At 33.1% G+C, this 23,883-nt stretch overlaps 1 protein-coding gene and 1 long non-coding RNA gene across 3 annotated transcripts in view; both read left to right on the plus strand.

Annotated features, from left to right (window-relative positions):
* Positions 1-20,423, plus strand: part of ATP11B (ATPase phospholipid transporting 11B (putative)) — a 117,260-nt gene extending 96,837 nt beyond the window's left edge. Inside the window, exons 26-30 of one of the 2 annotated variants that reach the window (XM_031041144.2) lie at positions 628-693; positions 1,235-1,338; positions 1,537-1,702; positions 4,200-4,285; positions 7,147-7,344. In XM_031041144.2, the coding sequence (XP_030897004.1) occupies positions 628-693; positions 1,235-1,338; positions 1,537-1,702; positions 4,200-4,285; positions 7,147-7,231 (507 nt within the window). In that variant the 3' untranslated portion in view covers positions 7,232-7,344. Of the gene's footprint in view, positions 1-627; positions 694-1,234; positions 1,339-1,536; positions 1,703-4,199; positions 4,286-7,146; positions 7,345-15,058; positions 15,193-19,408 lie in introns of those variants that run through there. The other variant, XM_006745182.3, reaches the window with a different exon arrangement.
* Positions 1-23,883, plus strand: part of LOC115944840 (uncharacterized) — a 325,497-nt gene that overhangs the window by 145,720 nt on the left and 155,894 nt on the right. The window lies entirely within an intron of this gene.

A 23,883-nucleotide genomic window follows, 5' to 3' on the forward strand; every position in this document is an offset into this window, starting at 1 on the left:
AGTGGAAATTAAATCCTGACAGTCTTTGGGGATTCAGCATTTTAAATAAACCTTATTAAGTTTTGGCTATAAATCCCAGAAAAATACTTTGACTGGCATTAACTTCATTTTTACATAGAATCCTTTGAGGAAAAATTCCATTGGCCATTATCTTTCCTTTCAGGTATTGGTTTTGTGTGTAAATTTCTTTTCTCCTGCTCTGCCTACACTGTGTCCAGAAATACAGTGTCAAGTGATCTCTCGTAACTTCTGGTTGGAATGGTTTCAGAAAATAATTGTGATTGAAGAGTTATTTTTATTGTATGACAGGAATAAAGCAGTCACTAACAACCATATCATTCTAACTAAAAACATTCTGTGTCACGCAGTCTCAAAGCCATCTTTTTGGGCTTCCAATCTGATAATGTTATCCAAAGGATCATTTTACATGATAAAATAAGCATAATAATATGCTTTATGATTTTTTTTCATACTGCTTTAACTTTACTAATGTCACAGATTTCAAATATAACTGTCTTAAATAATGCAAGTGATTTTTAGTACTTTTTGCCTTACATCTGATTTAGCATCATGTTAACACATAATACAGTGATGGATTTGGTATGTTTGGTTTTTTTTTCTGTTTAGATGTTTGGAAACTGGACATTTGGCACCTTGGTTTTCACAGTCATGGTTATTACAGTCACAGTAAAGGTATGGTGCAGAAATTAGAAACATGGATGACACATTTTGCATCTGTGTAATGCATAGTTTACTTTCTTTGTTTCTTTAACTGTAGGTAGATATTTTTCCCTTTTTTCATGAATAATTTCACTGATTAATATTTTAATTAATTTTAATTTTTATAAAAAAACACAACTTTAAGTTCATTATTTTGGAAAGCTTCAGCTGATTTTTATGGCCAAATAAAGATTAAGCCCACAATATTCATCTCTGAAACTTTACTTCTCTGTATATAATGCTAGACAACATGGGTTATTTTAGGCTGATGTAGTAGAGAATAAAGTACTCATGAAAATTTCAATGCTGCTTCCTCATAGAAGAAAAACATTATAAACTTGAAATTATTCAATTCCATACTGGACTCTTTTATTAATATTTCTGTTCTGATGGACTTTGCCATAGGAACGTTAGGCACTTACAATTACTACATTTTATTCTTGAATTTTATCTGAGAGGTTTAATTTAAGTAAATATTACCTTGTATTAAGGATTTAAAAAAAATTTTTTTTAGATGGCTTTGGAAACTCATTTTTGGACCTGGATCAACCATCTTGTTACCTGGGGATCTATTATATTCTATTTTATATTTTCTTTGTTTTATGGAGGGATTCTCTGGTGAGTGACTATATTATATTTTAATTATATTGATTCAGCTGTTTATTGTGATAGATTATATTATGAACAAATTCCCCTCAATAATTTTGAGACCCTATCTAATAATAAATTTACTTCTTTCAGTTGATCTTACTGATATGGAGAAGAAAAATTAACAATTACTGAATATCTACTATGTTCTACCTTCTTTCTTTGCAGGCCATTTTTGGGCTCCCAGAATATGTACTTTGTATTTATTCAGCTCCTATCAAGTGGTTCTGCTTGGTTTGCCATAATACTCATGGTTGTTATGTGTCTGTTTCTTGATATTGTGAAGAAAGTATTTGACCGACAGCTCCATCCTACAAATACTGAAAAGGCACAGGTAAGCACTCTTTATATACAATACCTTTTTAAATTAGAATTGTTCTGTAACAATGAACAGCTGTCATTATAATTTGCTTATATCACAGAATAGGAAATTATCCATTCTTGTATCAAGTATTTTGTAAAACAAATATTGTTAAATATGATATTTTTAAGTTAATTCTATTTTGACTCCTGACAAAAAAAATTTTAATTATATTGTTATTAATGGAACTTCAGACTTTTAAATATAAGACTATCAAGTAAAAGAAAAAAAAGACTACCAAGTTATGTCCAGATAATAATAGTAAATATGTTTTAAGTAACATTATCACAGCATTCTATCAGAGGTATATAATTGGGATATATATCCATGTCTTTAGAAACATTAGAATTCTAGTAATACTTTTTCAGGTTACATTGTTTTCAACAAGAGTATGAAATAAGTTCTTTAACCTAAATAATTTTTACAGAATGGATTTTTGTAAAATATATTTTCTTACTAAACATTTATCAATAAGTATTAAGCTACAGCAAATATTAACAGTATGTTACATAGTGTGTAAGAATACAGGCTTTAGGGCCTGATAATTCTCAGTTCAAAACCCAGTTCTAACACTTGGTAGCTCTGTAACTTTAAGTCTCAATTTTCTCATGAGCAGTAAAATTATGATAGAAATATCTGTTTTATTACCTTTGTAATGAGGATTAAATGAAATGTTCAGTAACAAAGTAGATGCTCAAGAAACGGTAACTATTTAGTTGAATGTGCCATTTTGTGTATTTGACTTGTACGTGGTTGAGATTTTTTGACTTGTACTAGATTGAGATTTTTTTCTGCATGTTTGCTACAGGCCAAGCAAATTTTCTTTAAATTTTGAAAATTTAGTTGCATATTCAAAAATAGAATAACTGTTCCCTAAGTACTTAATGACCTGAGTTAGGCTTCCTAAATGATGTATTAGCTTTAATTTCAATTGATCATGTCAGCATGTCTTTAGCATTTATTTGTCTTGGTAACTCAATACTAGCCAATATACATTTTAACACCACCGAAGCAGCGTAGGTCTCTTGAAGCCTGAAAATCTTAATTCAAGTACTATTTCAACAATTTGTAAAATGTATGTCCCTAATCAGGTCACATCCCTCGGCCTCAGTTTCCTTTTCTGTAAAATCAGAATAGTCATTACTACCATATGTGATCGTTGAGATAATGAATATAAAGCACCCAACCCTGGGCCTGTATGTAGTGAGTTCTCAGCAGAAGCATCATAACTATAAGGACAATGAGGATGTTGCTCTATGATACTGATCTCCAAATGGGGCTGGATAAATTTGCATAATTGATTACTCTTTCTGCCTATGCATATATTTATATCAGTATGCTACTAACTTTTCTACTTTGCAATATATTGCTTAAATATATATCAGAAAGTTTTGCCTTTTTTCTAATCTTTAGACATAAATATTTACAGTAAGAGAATACTATTTTTAATACATTGTCTCTTATACTTTTTCTAGATCTTTAGGGATAACACATTTTTCTCCTCCTCTTGGCCTATATAAAGTTATATTTCACCAAAATACATTAACAACATCATGTTTAAAACTTAATTCTTCATAAAAGTAAATAATCAGATTTATTTACATTTATCTTTAGAAATCTACATTAGAGCATTTGCAAACTTATGTGTATAGAGCTTTCTTAATGATAAGAAAAAGTGATATTAGTTCTTGCTACCTTTTCTATAAAGGGTTACATAGGATTACTTAATCTTAAAGGATTACATAGGAAATATTTGCTACCTCAGAGTGGACCCTTAGACAAGAAGAAGTTGAAAGTACTTTATATATATTTTGGTTCTTTTACCATAGGCTAAAACTGATTAAAAATGAGACGTGTGGTAAACTAATCATTTTATCTGGGTGTGAAAGCTAATCTCCCTTTTGTCCCACTACACTCACTTTTAAATAACTTGACCCAGATGTTCTGTTGTGGTCTAATCCAAGGGGGAAATCTCTACTTCCACTCAGAGATCTTCTAGCCTGCTAAAAGGGTTTTTTGGGGTTTTTTCTTTTTTGCTAAAACAGTATATGGTCTATTCACATCCTACGTGTGACATTATTCCTTTGCTACATGCAGTAATCTTTGTTATTTCAGATTTATGCTATTACCACTGATTGCAAATGATGAAGAAGTGGTTAGAAAGTTATCAGGTACTTCATTGTTTACCAAAAGTAGCAAGAAAAACATCAAAAAAAGAGTTGTCAGCATTTATTTTGAGCTTTGTTTTTCTCCAGAATAACCATGTGGTATTAAGAGTGAAGAATAAATTATTTTGATAGCAAAGCCAAGAGCCCTACAAATGTCAGTCATGTATGTGTACCATGTATGATATTTCCTATTCTTGGAGGAACAGATGTCTTTACAAAGTTTGTCCTGTGTCTGTCTCTTAGGTGATGAATACAGCTCACTGACTTGTTGTATGTACCATCCCTTTTCTGTCCACTTATAGATGTACTCCAACACAGTTGCTTTAAGTGACGAGTTCATCGCACTGCAGCCATTGTCGAGGGCAAGGAATCAGCTGAGCAAACTTAGGTAGAGTAGGAGGAGTAGAACCTTGTTAACTCTTCTGCATGCTAAAGGTCAATGAAACAATATTCAAAAGATGGGCAGAGGCATGAATTAAGAGTGGGGCATTTTTGTCAGCACAGCTCTGTCTCTAATTTGACCTTTATTAATATGTATATTAAAACTTAAAAATATATATCCATTTCTTCTTTGAGATGAAAATTCAGCATAACAGGACAGAGATCTGTATCTTATTATATATTTTACACCTTTACTACCTTTTATAGTACAATTCTAATGCTTCTGCTTGTCATATTATTTTCATAACTAAGGATGCTCCTGCATGTTGAGTAACTTAAGCTACAGAAATTCATCATAAAGTTTAAAGCTTTAAGTTTCAGTTACTTAGAAGTGAGAGTTGCCCATTTTTTATCTTGCCTTAATCTGTGCTGTAAATACATGTGTATATTTGTCTTTGTACACTGTAATGGCTGCTGAAGCATTTCATATCCTTGCTACTGTTTAGTGCGTTTATAAATTGCACAATATATTTTGTACCTCTTAAATATATATCTTTATCTCCATAGACAGATCCATTCTGTCCGTTTCCACAAAAATAATAGTATAGAGATGTCTTTTGATGGAAGAGAATGAAAGCTTAAATCCTGAAACATTTGATATTAAGATACCAGAGCTATTTATTAACTTTAACTCCAGTCTTATTTGAAGAGGAAAAGTAATATAACTAAAAAAAATTTTTTTAACTTTTGACACTCTTCAGTTTTTCACCCTCTCAGTATCCTGTGTATTCTTAATTGTATTTTTAAAATTTTTTTTTATTCTCCAAGTTTCTGTGTTCATTTGATCAAGCAAATGGCCTTGACGAAACATTGCTTAAATAATGTCCTATGGAACTCTGTGAGTTCACAATTTTGAGCTGTTCTAAAGTTTTATCAAACCTTTCGATTTTATTCTTACTATCTTCCAGATTTTTGAAATATTCTACTTTGAATTACAAAGGTATAATAATTGTACATGAATATAAAAATGGATGTTTAAGTGGTAGTCAACTAAATTTTGTTTAAAACAAGAACTAAAGTGAAAACAAACTTGAGGATTTTCCTTCACCTTTGGTTGAGTCAAATATGTATAACACATTTTATCCATATGTGCCTTTGAATATCTAATTACCTCTAAGACAGTAGGAGAGCTTGTTATTTAAAAGAACACCTGGCAAACTCTTTGGTCAAGTGAAGATAATTTTTGCATTGTGAATAGTCTTGCTGTTTTTATGAAATCATATTTTCACATATCATATTGGCTTTTGGGGGGGGGGGTTGAGCAATAATAGACTAAAAAAAATGTATGGTTATCATAAATTAGAGAGATCCCAGTTTCTGTAACAATGTGATAAGGTAGTAAGCTTAACATTCATCTGTGAAAAAACACAATGAGAACAGGATATACTGGTCAGGTGGCCTTTGCTGCAAGCCACTCTCCAATCAGGTAGTATAGCAAACGGGGAAGAGCCCTGTTGGGGAGACAGCAGGCCTGGGTGTTAGTGATACCCTTGGTACTACGGCTTGTGTGTTCTAACCAAATCAGTTCACCTCTCTGAGCCTCCAGGTTCTTCACCTATCAGGTAATCATTTTACATACTGTGGTCTATTTACTTACTGTCAGCATCAGAGAACAAAAAGAAAAAATACTATGCTCAACCAAAGGCCAGGCAGAAATACCAGTTGTTTAAATAAGCAGTGAGTGACCACTGGGTGGGCATTTGCTTTTAGCTGCATGAAGAACAAGTGCTCACATACATCTGTCTACTATGCATCCTGTGAATTTTGAATACATCTTTCTTTTTAATTGCATTAAACAGTATTCCTGGGTGTGATCCATGGCAGCTTAATTGTTTACTGTTGTGACAAAGAGGAAAATTATGCAGATATTAAATATCTTTAAGAGTTTTCAAATCTTTAATCAGGTTAGTACTTCTTAAGAACCATTAACACAAAAGTATTAACTTTTTTAATGAAAGAAAACTCATTTTGGGTATTTTCCCATCCCCTGTATTATAGGCAAAGCTATAATAATAATAATAATCATCTATCTTCTTCACATAAGCTTATTGTACTCTTGAAACCAAGGACTTCTACTTTATTTTTTATACATGTAAGACATTCACCATAGCATTTTTTTTTTGATAGAAATAATTGTTGGTCAGTCCTAAGACTGAGAAAACACAAAATGAGGAAAAATGGGTTTTTTATTCATTGAGGACATTTTCTTACAATTTAAAAAAGGTTCAAATTAACATGGCTATGGGAACATACTCCCTAGAAGAAAAAAAAAAGCAAAGAATAAAAATTTGTGTAAATTAGCACTCACTAAAAAGATACATTTCAAATTAAGGATTAAATTAATTTTGTTAAATAAGTCAAGCCCCCCCCCTTACCCACATGTCTAGCATTTGAAAGGCCATGTGAGTGACCCTTCTACTCTGTTAAAGTTCACTTCGAGTAGAGAAGTCTTTTGAGAAGGGAGCATAAGAGTTGTGAAAAAGGGCATACATACCTTTGCAATAAGAACCCTAAATCTTGGTGGCAAGGAATATAATAGAAGAAATTGAATTTTTTTGAAGGAAATCTGGTTTTAATCTAACTTTGTGCACTGGAAAATCATGGCTTAATTTTGTGTGCTTTGTTGTATTCCCCCTTAAGAAGCTGCTGCTAGCTCTCTTTTGTGACAGTAAATGAATGTGGTGTTGTATGAACATTCATTTTCCCTCGCAGATTGTGGACCCCAACTTGCTGTTTTGATTCTAAACCTATTTTACAGTGAGAGTATTGTTCTGTAATGTGAGACTTACTGCTTTTCTGTCCTTCCAGATGGAAGAAGATAAGGGTTCAGTCAGCTCAGCATATGAATTTGCTGAAAGCAAGCACAGAGGGGAGGACAGTAGGCACCTGCTAGCTGAGGCTTGCAGCCAGCAGGACAGTTCTTGCGTGCACTAGGTAGTACTGCGCTGGACCTTCCTGGGGACATATCCGCTAAGTTCTCATGCTTGGGGCATGCTATGGGAGAACTGGCCTGACTTTCAGTTTTTACTTTCCTAATCCTTCATTGTTCCTCATATGTTTACTGTTTTTGTTTACTTGTCTTCCTTTTTTTGTGATCTTTACATTTTTTATATGTCCATCCCTGAATATTTTTTTAGTCTTCTTTAGAGTTACAGTGTTAAATCATACTTCACCTCAAATTCTAACCTAGTAAGGTATTCTCACAACCTATTTTATATTCAAGAAATTATTCCTTTTCCCTTCTCTTGAAAATATGTTATACTACTTCTGTTATTTCTGAAGTCAGTTTTCCCATTTGAAGAGGTAGTTGTGTATCATTTTATACATCTTAATGTAGTTAGACACCAAATTACTTATCTAAGTCTAGCTCTTGAGTTGAATGATCCAATGAATGAGTGCTTAGACGTGGTACTGAATAATTTTCTGTTGACTGATATTCATCAGACTCTCACTTCTTACTTTTCATAAACTTTCATAGTTATATCTTTGTAATAAAAAAAAAGTATGAATTGATGAGGACTTGATTTACTCACCTCTTGAGGTGTAAACCCTAACAACCACTTCTAGACCTTATTGGAATATGCAAAATATTTTGATTGGTAGTAATTATGGAGGATAAAAATTCTTACTACTAATAATTATATTTTTACTTGGATTATTTGCCATTTGTATATTATAATTACTGGTCAGTAAGGTGCTATTGCCTCATTTGAGATAAAACATCGTAAATGGTGAAACTTTCAAACAAAACTACTTAAAATATAAATCTTAACTCTACCGTGGAATCAGACCAAAGAACAGGTACAGTAATTTGAAAAATCTGAATTATTCTGGAAGACATATTTTTAAAATTAGATTCCTTTAGTGAACTGCTCTAAATGAAAAATGTTGAAGATTATGTTGAAAAATGTTGAAGATCAACTCTTAGTATTATTATTAATTGAAAAGAAATTCAAAAGAATTCAGAACTTTTGTTTTGGGATGCTCCGTATGATTATTTTTACTATATTTTGCTTTGATAAATATAGAAAAATTGTTAGTTTTTAAAAATATGCCCTGATTGAGCTGTGAAGAAAACTCAGCTGAAGAGCTCACTGGGTAAAGAGGGGGAGCTGGCCTGGATTTGTATTATGCCCTGGATAATCCACAAAGCAGATAATCAATCCACTTGGGACCTGACTAGACTAAGGCTATAAAACTATGTCCTCTGTGATAAAAGTTCCCCAAAGGTTCAAGTTCAAGTGGATATTTCATAAGACATGGATCTGGTACTGCTTTGCTTTAATATGTCCATTAAAATGTATAATACAGTTGAGAGATGGCTTCTTAGAACGCTCCTAGTAACAGGGGCCTTGTTACGGTTACTTTTACAAAAGGGTGATGAGTGAAAATATCTCATCATCCTGCGATAGTTGGTCTTTCTTCCTATAAACAAGAAGCTAGAAGAACCCTGAAACCATGAATATGATTTTAGTAAAATTGCTGGGGTTATTACCCTGACCTGCAATTTTTTCTGCTGATTATCACTGAATTTTCATTGGTTGAGTGAAGTATACCTTGAATATTTTTCTTATATATTTCTGCCTTTGGCATATATTTTGAAATAAAAATCAGTTCAAAAAATAAGTGTTATATAATATCCCTCTTCTATTTTTTCTGTCTTGACATGGCAGTTGTTTTTCTCTAATCGAAATGTGGTGAGCCTTGCCAAATCAGGCAGGGGATGATGCTAAGCCCTAAATGTTGTCGTGGGCTAGGGCCTTCTAGTCATCTCCCTCCACTGTGACCTGCCTCTTTGGCCTCCATTGTTTTGTCATTTCTCTGTCCCTAGATTCCTGGCCTCCTCTGGATGCTCTCTTTTCAGCTATACCTAGCAACTATAGGGGTATCAACAGGATGTTAGGGCTGTTGACCTTTCTCATGGTGGACCTGGATGCTAAGCCCCAGACCTGAAACTTGCCACCACCTACAACAAAAGAAAACATTTTGAATAGTTTCAACCACCTACAAGTCACCTTCCTCTTCTGTGACAAAGATACTTACATCTACTGTCTCATTTAACAAAGCGGTGAACTACAAAAGGAACAGAAAACTTTAATGGCCTGGATTCCTTTGTTTGCCAGTAAAAGCTATACTTTCCTGAGTAAAATTCTGTGAGCAAATAGAAGTGAACGTTTAAAAAAACTAATAAGGCTGCCGTGAGTAGCAAGACCTGCATGTATACCTGATAAATACAACACTACAAAACCAATGTTATTTTCAAATCTGCTGAGTTATTTGAGTAGCTTTTCCATCTGGAGGTCAAAATGAAGAAAAATATTAGTGTTGACATTATTTCTATGAAACAATTACCCTCTGACATTCTTTGAAAGATTCATACTTAAAAAACTGAAATTTTTTTTTTTAAGGAAAAATTCTTAACATCAGCTATACCATGGTTTAGTTCATTAATTAGTGCTATTCTGATTTACCCTCTCTGTTAAAATAGGTGATTTTATCATTTTTTACAGATACTTGATACTCTTCTTAACCTAAACTTCAGATTCCTGGTCAGATATTGTTATTTATGTAACTACATCATTAAAATAAAGGGGTCTCAGTTCTTAAACTAGAATAAACCAAATTATTAAAATAACCATACCTGATAAATGTAATTCTTATTGTATGCTCATTTTCATAGTTAAATTTAGGCAACACGTACAGAAATCTCCTCTCTGGAGATCCCTGAAATACAGTATGGAGGTATTTATATTTATAACTATCTTCCAAAGTTGTTTATTTTCCTTGAGGAAAAGGAAAGAGGGAAGAGAATGTAGAGGAGTGAATGTGAGCTTTTGAGGCATGTTTTGAAGAAATGGGCCTTGAGTAAGAGACAGCAGTCTTCTAAATGCCATTGCTAAAAAGCTACCTCTTGCAATTCTGAATAATGAATTGAAGCCATTACTTGTTTTAAGGGTTTTATTATTCTTAACCAAATTTGGAAATCAGTACTATTTGATGGCTTTTGATTTCACACTAAAAAGAAAAATATTTCCTTGAACACCGCGTTGTTTGTTGTTGTTGTTGTTGTTTTTCATAATTACAGTTTCCAAATATCTCCTTTAAGGCTATACAAGATTCTCACTTTGATTATATATTTGTTATAAAACTGTTTTAAAGACTAAAGAACCAATATGGTTAATAGTTCAATAATTCTTATCTAAACTTAAAAAGACTTATTTGATTTGATAGGTAAAATGTCATAAGAAAGACTAAATAATTTAAAGATGTATGACAATGTTCTAACATCTAGAAGATTCAAGAAAAATAGAAGATAGAAATAGAAGCACTAGGAGAAACTTTTAAATGTTTACTCTCATTGATATGAAAATAATAGAAACAAGAGCAGTGAGTCAGAATTTATTTCAGAAGGCAAGTTCTTTTATAAAGATGAAAATTTTTATTAGCCATACATAATTATGTTGAATCTCCGTAGTTGTTTTGCTTGGCAGCCCTTTCAGCTCTAAGGTATATGGTCATTCCTGGGAAGCAGATGTGGCAGAGGGTCTTACCAATGATTCAAAATTTCTGGTAAATTAAAGTGCCACCAGGGAGGATCTCACTCCTATTACTTTGCTTTTTTTTTTCCTTGTCTAGTATTTATAAGCAGTTCAAAAAAAAAAAAAAAAGAAACAAAAGGAATAATTCCCTCTCCTTACTTTGAATGAAATGAGATTTAAATGTTCTACCCTTTTCCTACTCCCACTTAATTGGCAGCTGTGGCTACATGTATCTGGCTGGTCTCCCAGTTCCTGAATATGAGATCAAAGATATGTATATGGGAAAGTGGTGGAGCTTGGACATTTGCTGGAGAACAGTGTAGTTTTTTATATAAATAGCAGCTTTACAGAAGCACAGTTAACCAGCATTCAGCATTTTTAAAACAGCTGGGTTTTTTTTTCTCTTTAGAGAAAAAAAGGAAATATATTTTTGCTAATTCAAAAGGTGATCTTAAGGAAGTCATTTCTTTATAATATTTTTGATATTTCGAGATGTTTACTCTCTTTGGGGTTATCCATGTAGTAATACCTGTCCTTAGATTTTAAAGTGAGAGGTAATAAGTGCAAAGCAACATAATTACCTAAAGTCAGATCCAGACCTAAGCGGTGTTGTGCTCATACGTGGTCACTCAAATGCTGCTGACCTTATGGACTTCATCTTCAGTGAATCCTTGAAAGGTGAGCACCAGCTATATAAGCAAAGCACAAGTTGTTAAATTAAGAAGTACCAGGCAAACTCCTTGCTCTCTGTAGTTTCTGGTGTAGTTTAGGGTTCTCTAGCCACATATGAAAGACTGGTTTGTTCTCTTGTTTTGTTTTGTTGTTTTTAATTTCCAGTCCATCATGGACCAATACTTTGGTAAAATACAATAAAAATGAGTCACAGTTACCCTTGAACAATGTGGGGGTTAGGGACGCTGACACTTCATGCAGTAAAAAAATCCAGGTATAACTTTTGACTCCCCAAAAACCTAACTAATTGCCTACTCTTGACCGGGACCCTTATCGATAACATAAAAGTGCCAATTAACACATATTTTGTATCTTACAGGTATTATATGCTCTGTTCTCACAATAAAGTAAGCTAGAGAAAAAATCAAAAGGAAGAGAGAATATATTTATAGTACTGTATGTGTATTTATTGAAAAAAATTTATAAGTGGACCTGTGCAGTCCAAACCCATCTTGTTTAAGGGTCAAAATGTGTACTAGGAAATGAAATTTAAAAGACATATAAAATAAGCTCTGATTTTTAAATTACTATTAGATTTAATAGTTATAAAAGTATTCTGTCAAATTGCCATAAAATTTTCTAACCTCTTATTCGTACAGACCAGAAACACTTAATCTCCTCATAGGCCAGTAACAAATGTTTTTGGACCAACACTGATGCATGGATCACACTTTAAGTCGCACTAGTCTTTTTGCAAGGGGGCAGGTGTAACAACTACTTTCTTATACGTAGGCTAAACATGTGCTGAATACACATCATACTTTTCTACCCACATATAATTACTCATTCTCTTTGCTTAGCCTAGAATGCTCTTTCTCTCCCATCTCCAACTACTGAAATCCCACCCAGTCTTTAAAATGTGTTTCAGATGCTATCTTTTTCATCAACTCTTTCATGCCCTCCCACCAGTACCAACAACAACAGCTGGGTTTGAGCTTTCCCTCCTCTTTGTTAATATTTGTAGTCAGCCTCATTACCATAATTATAAGAAGGCAGTATAATGGCATGATGAAGAGGTTTGAGCTCTGGAATTAAAGAAACCAAGACTCAAGCCTCAGCAGGGTGATCTTGAACAAATTCTCAACTTCTCTCTTTCCTCATCTGTAAAATGTTTCTGAATATGGTACTTACCCCAAAAGTTTGTTTTAAGTTTTAAATGAGAATAATCCATGAGAAGCATTTTACATAGGAACTGGCACATACATAGTAAGCATTCCATTAATATAACTACCATTATTTGTTCCTGACTTATCTCCCATCCTTTCTTTACCCTTATTAACTTACTAGATTGCCATCCCCTCTGGGAATCAGCACAGTGCCTTGCTCAATAAATACAAGTTGAATTTAAGTGCTCGTACCATTTAAGTTATGCAAACAAGCAGTACAATAGAATCCAGAGAGAGATTACTGGTAGTTGGAGAGGTGAGGGAAGTTTCATGGAGATGATGGTATTTAAACTGAACTAGGTGTAGGGGTCAGCATTCTGACCGTAATTGGTGACAGGCCCAGACATCTGCCCGAAGGCAAGGAACACTGCACTGGTTGGCTGTGTGAAGACTGTACAGGAGCATTGGGAAGTTGAGCAAGAAAGGCAGCCTGAGGTCAGGTTATAAAGGGCCTTAAAGGCCTCCTTGCAGTATTGTACTTTCACCTTTGAGTATGTGGGAGCTTTCGAGTCCTGCTTCCTGTGGAGGGTGATTTTGAGATGGAGGAAATTGGAGCCTAAGGACCCAAGGAGGAAACTGGGAGATGATAAAATCCTTAAACCTGGTTTAATTCTTAAACCAGCATTTTTTAAACTGTTCCTCTGGATATTAATGTTCTTCCTAGTGTTGATTGATTCCCAGGGGCAGTGGGGGTAGGATGGAAGATTTTACTGGGGAAAAAAAAAAAAAAACAGTTTGAGAATTGCACTATGTCCAGCTCTCCCCCTGGAGACTGACCATGCATCCTGACTTATTGATGGTCCTTTACTCAAAAAGTCTGTTTAGACCATCATTGAATTAGTGTTTCCCAAACTTAATTAATTGGCCACAGAACATTTTTTCATGAGACATCTGTAAACATCTCTCAAAAAACAGTTTAAGAAACAGTACCATAAACAGTCCTAAACCAAGGGTATTGTAATGAAAGAACTAGTAAAATTTGGCTATTTCTCAGTTCTTAGCAGACCCTAAGACGTTGGTGCAATTAGGTAATTGCCAGACAGGAACCATGTTGTCTTGCACTGCTTGGTATTTGGCAGGATTACTCTGAGCAGGGATTTTGCAGGACCTCACCCGTTCCTTATATTCCGAGCACCAGGTTATTTATGTTCCATCATATCCATCTTATGTCCGTTGTGTGTGTCTCCACAAATGTCCCCTGTTGCCATGCCTTTGTGACTCCCAACCTTTGTGAATTGCAACCCTCTAATGAATCTATTTTTGTTCTCCTTCCTCTATACTTTCCAAAGATTTGTTACACAGTATGTTATATATGTTGTAAAGGAAAGTGAACGAAAAACAGTTTAAGAGAAATTAAGGAGTATACTTGATCATGTGAAAACCAGGGTTGGGATTCATTGGGCTATGTGATCATACCATTTCTTCCCCTCATTTTAACAGGATTAAAATTATTAGTAGTAATGGCTTTAAGTTATTTTGCTGGATTATTTATGCCTGAATCAGTACAAATCTTGCATACCTTCAGAAATTAATAAAAATAGTAGTAAGTCATTTGTTTAGTGGATTTTAATACAGTAGCTTAAATTAATCAGTAAATTTTTTAAAAGCAAGATAAGCTGATTATGGGCTTAATTGGCACTTAATAGTTGCTTAGCAAATTTAAGGTAAATGATGCTTTTTTTCAAGGAGAATTATAAAATTATAATAAATTTTCAAGGATTGTTTCAGTGGATATATGTAGAGTGCTTAGAACCCAGCACATAGAAAACATTACATAAAGTATTTGCTACTGTTGTTGTTGTTGTTGAAGATTGGGGTTAGGTCTTGCCTGGTTATTATTTCCCAGTCTTCAGAATGGTTCACACTCCGTTTTTCTCAATTGCTAGACATTTTTCATTGAAATTGCAGGAGCATTTCACCTACACAAAAACTCAAAGAAGAATTAGAATTCAATTTGAGTGGTTGATGTAAATCATTTTGGCTGTAATAAATTGTTAAAGTAAGACATTAAAATCCAAAATCTTTGCAGATTTAAATAATAACCAGCTACTTATTTTTACATAATTATTTTATCCATTTTCTAATTTAGGACACTGCCTTTTAAATATTTTTGTATATTAGTCTTAAAGCCTTCCATACATTTTCATATTATAGAAAACATGTATATTTATATACATTACTTTTGACTTTAAAGTGCTTGTTGTCGTTTTTTTTTTTTTTTTAATGCTTTTTGGAAATCCAGATCTATAAATAACTAATTTTTTTCTGCTTCAACTCCTCCAGCTTACTGAAGCAAATTCAGGTATCAAGTGCTTGGACTCCATGTGCTGTTTCCCAGAAGGAGAAACAGCATGCGCATCTGTTGGAAGAATGCTGGAACGAGTAGTAGGAAGATGTAGTCCAACCCATGTCAGCAGGTGTGAAATTTCTCTAAGTAGCCTTTGCTGCAGATGAGTGTCCTATAAACTGGAACAGGATGAACCTGCATCTCTAGATACCTAATAAATCAGCAGCTGGTTTTACCAACTGAAGTGGGAGGTGTGCTATTTATTAGCACTCTTTGATGGTAGATTTCATTTTGTGGCTTTGGGGTAGGGGGCTCTTTCGCTAACAAAGGAAGAGAAAGCACCTTTGAAGAGACTTCATCTAATGAACAAAAAATTTTCTTTACAGTCTTTCTAAAATATGGTGAATAGGAGTGTGTATATGATACTTATTTGGTTTTTATAACTTTCTTTTTTTGATTATACCTTATATTACTGTTTTATTTCCTGTATTTGTTTTTTGTTTGTTTGCTTTTTGTATTTACAAAATAGTCTACACATAATAGTAAAATCAAAGGATTTTGCTTCTCTTACTCTTCATGTATATTTTCTGTTCAGTCATTTGAGACTTTGAGGTATTTATAAACACAAAAGGCTGTATTTCTGCTCTCCTACACCATTTTATCTCTGTAATGAGGTTTTTAAAATGAGTTGTGATATTTTTTTACTTGGTATTCATGGTCTAATTAAAAGTTTTTAAGTTAGAATAGGCACATTAAATTATGGTTTAGAAGAATCTTAGCATTTCTGTCCCCTCCCAAATCTATTTCTTGAATTAGATATATCAGTGCTTGCTTTTGTGGATCATAACAAAAAATGCCATGTTTTGGTAAATGCCACTTAAATTTATTTAAAAGTGAAATGGATTCATTTCTTCATTATTTCCCCAAGGGACATATTATTCAGGGAACATTAGGAATTAGAAATAACTTTTTTCATGCTTTGGTGTTCTTAAGGTGAATTATATCTTATTCCTAAAATGAGAGCAGCAGTGCACTGGTGTGCAGGAAGAGTTATAGATGGGCAGGGATAGATAGATGGTGATTTCCATTGCCCACCGTGTACCACATGAATAATCACTTTCTAAGTGTGCCATGGCCTGGAAAAGTTTGGAATATACCCCAGGGGCAGGGAATAGAGGGGGTGGAGGAGGCACTATTATCTGCTGATAAAATAATTTTTAATATTTGTTTAGCTTTTTGTTTTAAAAATGATGAGTAATTATCATTCATATGTATCATAAAATTCAGGTAACATTTACTGGTGAACTTATTAGTTCCCACTTTGCCTTTAGTTATGGCCATGTCTTTGTGGTACAGTTGCATTTATAAATAGCATTCTTAAAACATCTGTGTTTTCAGTCTCCATTTATTGATTATAACATGTGATCAAAAATATTTCCATAATGCTGTGGTATCATTTTGTAGTAATTTTATTCTACATAAAAGAATTACTATGAACAGTTAAATTTATTGGGACTTATGTATTTTGACTTACACAAATGTATTATAAAATGCATTATTAGAAAGGAGCTCTGTCATGTACCCAGGCCACCAAGTTTTCCAAAAGAAGTTCCAGAAGGACCTACTTTATAGTATTATTTTACTTATTAAAACATCTTTACTGTATAGAACTAAGGTGGGAGTTAGACTAAGAGACTGCTATAGAACTTCCACAGAATTTTTTAAATTTCTGCTTCAACAGGGATTTTAATTTTAATTTAATTTTAATGACAGTATACATCTTCACTATTAAAAAAACTGTAATTTTAAATAAGCCAAAAATATTTTTTGCTTTATATATATATTCTCATTGTTTGATATCCATTACTCAGATAATAGACCCCCATTTTTCTTTACGTAGCCATTTTTACACTGTATTATCCCTTTGAACCTGCCCCTGGAAATAGGGGATTTATTTCAGCACATTCTCCTGAAGGTGGCTCTTATCATCTGTACTTTTTTTCACTTAAAATTGTATCATAATATTTTCTTTTGTAAGATTTTTTTTATTTTCCTAATAAAATGTTTAACAGTAATATCTTGTTTGACAAGACTATAAATATCTTACCATTTTTGTCCAACATCTCAGGTTATGTTATTGGTTAGTACTGTCATTATCCTCCCTTTTTTTTTCCAAATGAATAATCTAAAAAGTCCTTTAAGATCTATTCAGTTTTTTTCTAGTGGATAAAAATCATACAATATGAAAAACCACTTGGCGCTTTTCAAAGGGCTATATGGAAATTGCCATATATCCATTATCATATTTAAACTTTGAAAGTCATTCTGATATGTAGAGTTTTGTTTTTGTTTTTTTCCATATAATTGTATTAGAGAAAGACGTTTGGCATTTCTGTTTTGATATTGAAACAGCCTTTATTGCCGTGATCGTATAGTGGTTAGTACTCTGCGTTGTGAAACAGCCTTTATTCTACATTTCCATTTCATGTCTAACTTAAAAGGTGAAACAAGACTACTACTTCTGTTACAAGATGTAGAAGCCCTTGGATATTTGTTCTATTAACCTATTAAGCATAAGAGGTAATGAGCATCACTTGAGAAATACAACTCGTGCTTTCATATGCACATTCTACTGATTAAAGACTTTTACCATCCAGGCACAAAAATTCTTACATTTTATTAATTGATGTTTTCAAAGGAATATGCCATATTGCAGGCTCGGTTTCAGATGTAGCATCATGGTGCTATATGAAGAATATGCCATGCTGTACACTAAAGCCTGTACTTCAGCAATAAATGATTTTCTCTATGCATTTTACCAACAGTTACTTTATCCTAATCAAACCTATTTTCTAAATAGAAAGGACTTAATAGTTAATATGTAGTTCCAGTATTTAATGTTCTGTCAAATATGATATTTAACATATGAATGCACATGTGTGCTTTGGAAAGATCAAAAACAAAAGAAACCTTACCTAATAAAGTTCTTCTATGTAAGCAATGGTTGGAAAAGAGGAAAAACTAATATAAAATATTGGCAATTTGGGAATAGAAACTGAGTGACTCCCGATAATTAGGGTGTTGGGAGCTATGTTTTGTCATATGTATCTAAGCATACTTCTTCTTGGATAAATACTTTTAAGAAATGTTCATAGACTCACTTCATTCATTTATTTATTTTACAAATACTGCCTGCTATGTATCAAGTGCAGTTCTACGTACTAGAGAGAGACAGTAGTGAACAGGCCCTTCCTTAAACTAAGATGTTTAAAATTAGAGAATTTGTAAGCTACCAGTATGGTTGTAGCTTATTTGTGTTCCTCTTTGCCAACTTTGTAAAATTTCTAGGTTCCAAACTTCATTATCACTGTGCTTGCTTAATTGATTTAAACTTAAACTACGTACAGAATCTCAAGGAAGCAGTGGATATTTGATGAGTGAATTTAAAAGCCATTTTAAATGCTAGTCTCTTCCTCCAACATCTTTGTTTAGAAAAGTAGGAACCCTGGAAAAAGTTACATAAAATGTATTTATTGTTTAGTGCTTTTAGTCTTCTCTAAGAAAAGCCACCTTTGACTTGGTAATCCTGATACTGTCCTTGAAATGGGTTAGGCTGTTTTAAGCATGGAAGGCTATTTCTGGTCTTGAGTTATTTTAGCTTAAATTAATAGAGCTACAAATAAAGCATTATGTAATTAATTGCTTATAGGCCTTATTATTCAGACAGTAAATTTTCCAGACCATTAAAGGTTTATTCTCAGTTAAGTGAAAACCCTAAGGAGTCACAGCTGTCTTTGATACCTATTGAATAAACCATTTACTGCATTCAAGCTAATTGTGCTAAAATCTTTAGAATAGAATTTATAGCTGAAAAGAAATAGTATAATATAATATGAACATATTACTATTTCATTCCAAAGCTTTTGGTAAGTGGGATGTTTGTTTGCTTCTATAATGTCAAAATATAGCCTAGTTGCTTTTCAGTAAAACTGATTGTGCATAACTCTTAGTAACATACTTATTTCTTATTGTATTGTTAAAATTTTAAGAGCATCTCATGCTTTACTACTTACAGAAATTGTTTTACTGCTAATGAATGTCTGAATTTTGGCTAATATTTTATATAATGACTAGAGCATTATTTTTTTTCCAAGTTCTTGTATTATATAAATAGACTGGTCATTCAAGGCTAGTATGAAGAACTTCTCTTAGCATTTAAAAATGAATCAATAAGTGATTATTTTAATATTCAAATTTCATTTTGATCCTAAGTTTTAGAGTAAATTTTTGTCTCACTTAAAACATAGGTCCTGGTGAGCCAAACTTTTCTCTTATTGTTACTTTAGATCTTGGAGTGCATCGGATCCTTTCTATACCAACGACAGGAGCATCTTGACTCTCTCCACAATGGACTCATCTACTTGTTAAAGGGGCAGTAGTACTTTGTGGGAACCATTTCAACTCCTTTCCTAAAATTCAGTGTGATCATCCTGGTAATGACCACACTAGTTCTGCAGAATTACTTTTTGAAATTTCTCGAGTATTTCATACCACTCAGTTATAATGGCAAACAAATAAAAAGCATTGACATAAACCCCTTTCAACCCCTTTAATTTAAATCTGAACATGTTAGAGTTTGTGAAAGAGACATTTTCCATCTCTCTGGGTTGTCCCTTGTGCTTATGGGACTCCAAATGGCATTTCATCCTCTTGCTAAGGCCACTATATTTTAATATCCAGGTAGAAAAGGGAAGTACTTCCTAATTAATTGTATTTTTTAGTATTAACTTGGTTATTGAGTCTTCTATTCAGATCTGCTTCTGTAAATTATGCTGAAAAGTTTGCCCTGAAAACTCTATTTTTTTATTAGAGTTATATTTGAAGATTTTCATGCAAAAAGTTAATGTGAATAGAAAGGAATTTTGGTCCCTCAGTGACCCATGTTGTTAATTCTTTAGTGCTTTCTAAGTTCACAGAGCAAATTAGGAGAATGCATTTCCCACCATTATTTACTGCATTGTGGATAGTAAATATATACCAATACCAAACTTCTCTAAATACTGTAACACAACCAGTCAAGTTAAGCATATACATGCAAAGGGTATATTATATATATAAATCAGGAATCAAGTCCATTCACCAAATTTCAAGTTGATCTTTAAAATTTTTGTGATTAGTGGGTAAATTATATAGCATTAGCATATTATTAATGTGTTTATCATTGGATCTTTTGCATGCTTTAATCTGGTTAATATATTTAAATTTGCCTTTTTTTCCCTCTATCTGAAGGCTCTGTTTATAGTATTTTATGACACTGTTGTAAAGTTCAACTATATCAATAAAAAACAAGTTTGGACAGTATTTTTAATATTGCAAATATCTTTAATCATATAAATCAAAATATTAGGGTAATTCAAACAAAAAGATAAGAGCTCTTTCTGTGGCTAATTTAGAATTGCTCTTGCCTTTCAGTAAGCTAGAGTGCAGAATAAAGGATTTCACATAAGAATCCTATTATTTTTAGGTTAGTGTATGTTATCTAAGTTATAGTAGACTACCACAGTGAAGTGAAATCTGTTCAGTGTCCCATTACTAGGTATATTTTCAGTCATGGCTACAGGATGTAAGTGAAACAAAGTTTAAAATGCTAAATCTTAAGGGGTAATGGCAGCATAAATTAAAATGCTAAGAATGATTAATCAGGTACATATTGCTGTAATTGACTCACTGTACTTCAGTACTTAATTTCCATCCTGAGTTTATCATATTATCAGTGTTGTCATTTGTTTTGATAAAAAGTAACGTCATTTTAAAACTTGGAAATGATTATTGGTTAAAGAACTTACCGAGCTCTAAGTATGTGATTGTGTACATACACATTTAAAATTGTATGGAAATGGTTAAATAAGGTTTTCCAAAATTTTCTCTTGAGAATATTCTCTTGAGAATTCCTTTCTGTAGATATATTCTTCAACCTTCCACCTCTTCCCATCTCAGGAATATAAGACTTCTGGAATTGGGCTAGTAGGGAAAGAATGATAGAGTCAAGAATTAAGACTTTACCTTGTTTGCTGGTAAACTGTTTTTTTTAAGTTTTTATTTTCTTGCTAATATAACATTTGTCTGTTTCAGTAATGCAAGGATATTAGATTATGAATTTCAACTTAAATATTAATTTTCATTAATAGCCCTTCTTTAACTTAGATATTCCAAAATTGAGTTTAAGAATATACTGTGATTCTGGAAATACATTAAAGGGGTAATACAGTGTACAATATATTCACTTACCAATTCATGTTCCAGAGGAGGAAAATTGCAGAAAATACTCAGGGTAGTTTAGTGGAAGATAACTCAGAATTTGTTTTTTCTTAGAATGTCTTATAAAATATTTATCTAACAAAATGACATGTAATAGTCCTGCATTACATCTTCCTTAACAATTTACAGTGTTTGTTTGCCATAAACCAAACTGACTGCTGACACTAGAGAAGGACCACAAAGCCATCCAAGCAGTCTCTGACCAACTGCAGCAGTGAAGGTCAGCCAGGCTATATGGTGCTGAAGGTGGTGATGTAATTGTCTGCATTGACTATCTGAAGTTATTTAAGAACTTTATGTCAAAAAAAAGTAAATGTCATCTACTGATAATGCTCATCCTACTCTGTTGGAAACCTCTTTTTAAAGGAAAATTATTATAAGAAAAGAGCTTTCTTCAATTTATTTAAGAAAGTAACTGTTGTCTATAAGCTTTAAATAGTTTTCTAGTGCTAATACTCATATTTTAAAACTTATTATGTAGCCAGTAATCACAAAACAATCCCCTTTGCATATTTCTTTAAAATTCTTTGGAGAGTATGATGTTGGCAATTGTTACTTTTAAACCTGCCAAAACCAGAGTAAGATGCTACATGTGTTTTTACTAATTGATGGTCTCAAATCTGTTTGCCTCACTTTCTTACCTTTACTACCTAGTCTGAAGGCTGTAGCCCTGAAGATAGTAGTAGGCACTAAGACGGTTTTCAAAATTGCCCATCAGCTGCTTTAAAAGATAACTCAGTACCCTTCCTCAGCTTCAGCAAGCAATAGGCTCACCTTAGGAGGATTAGAGTATGGGCCAGGAGAACTACAGCTACCAAGCTTGCTGTGGAGTTGAGAAGAAAGAAGGGGAGAATTTAGTTTGAATTTCTCTTAACTGCCCTCCTCCTTGGGTCTCAATCTCCATGATGTCCAAAAAGGCTTCCCAGACCTATCCAAACTCTGGCACTGTCCTGAGTAGGAGATTAAACTGAGGCAAATTACCGCATCAGGAAATTCCTTTACTCAGACCAGGTCGTTTCTGCTATAAGATTGTGGATTGTGGAATTGAGCTTGTGTGAGAAGCTTGAGACTCCTGATAGGCAGAAGTCAAAGCCACTAAAAAAATTGACAGTTAATACCAAAAAAAATTTTAAATATGCTACTCTGAGAAGTTATTGGGGGCAGGAGAAAAGGCAAAACCATCTATGCTTGTGTTTTCCTGTAAAGATCACGCTGAAGTGTGATATAAGCAGGTATTCATAAAAGAAACACACCAAAGAGTTATGTAAAATATGTTTTATTAATTTTGGTCCTGCTTCTGAGACATTTTTATTTCTATCTTGAAATGAGTCATCTATTTTCATAAAAATAGAACATTATTAAAGTGCTGTTTATGTGAGAACACTTGAATGATTTTCCTACAAAAAAATAGATCACAACTAATGATACGTTTCTAATAATGGTGATTGTTAGATTTTTATGGGGAATTAGTAGTTGGCAATACTGTAGCAACACTTGGTTTAAAATCCAGGACCTCAGACACTGTGGCTGTCTAATAAAATCCTTTAACATTTCTCTGCATTGTCAGTAAGTGTAGTTACTTATTGTATAGCTTTCAGTAATTTTTTAAAGTTTATGAAATTATATTTATTGAATAAAAATTTTCCTACGTAATTAAAAGTGTTTTTTCATTATTTAAGCATTTTAAGCCTCTATCTACTTGTCACAACTAACACTGCCAAAAACTTTTTTGGTGAAATTTTATTACATTTACCTTCCATATGGTACAGGGATGCTATTACGCCATTCACTGACTCCAGTGTCAAAAATCTATAAGTTTTTCATTTGCCCAGATTTTATAGATCATCAGTACAGCTCCTGAAAAGCGGCCTGATACAAGTGTCCCAGCTGTAAAGACCAACACACTTCAACTAGAAATTGCATCACTCATCAAAAACCAGCCAATATGAACTTGGAAATGAAAATATGTGCTTTTTAAAAAATACAGCTGATATAATGTCAATTTATATATAAAGTATTCTAACCTCCTAATGGTAATCATTATTCCTTATGCTTCCTCAGTTGCCATTTAAAGCACACATAACTGTCTAATATACGTTTATTATAAGGTAAGCTGTTATATTTGCCCAAGTGTTAGTATATGCAAAGAGTGACAATGTATGATATATGTTTTTTTATTTCTGAAAGGAAATAATATGATCCTGGACAAATCAGTTTAGGCATCTTTTTATTTAAAAAGTAGTTGAGGGTTTGGACTATATCTAGGATAACTTCAGTCTTTAACTTCTATGGTACAAGATGATGAGTAATGTTTTTTGAATTAGAAATTTAGGACAAGAGGGGCGCCTGGGTGGCTCAGTCAGTTAAGCGTCTGCCTTCAGCTCAGGTCATGATCCCAGGGTCCTGGGATCGAGCCCCGCATCGGGCTCCCTGCTCTGCGGGAAGCCTGCTTCTCCTTTCCCTCTCCCCCTGCTTTTGTTCCTTCTCTCACTGTGTCTCTCTC

Source organism: Leptonychotes weddellii, chromosome 1 (assembly GCF_054177405.1).
Source record: "Leptonychotes weddellii isolate Sample4059 chromosome 1, ASM5417740v2, whole genome shotgun sequence".
NCBI classification, from domain to species: Eukaryota; Metazoa; Chordata; class Mammalia; order Carnivora; family Phocidae; genus Leptonychotes; species Leptonychotes weddellii.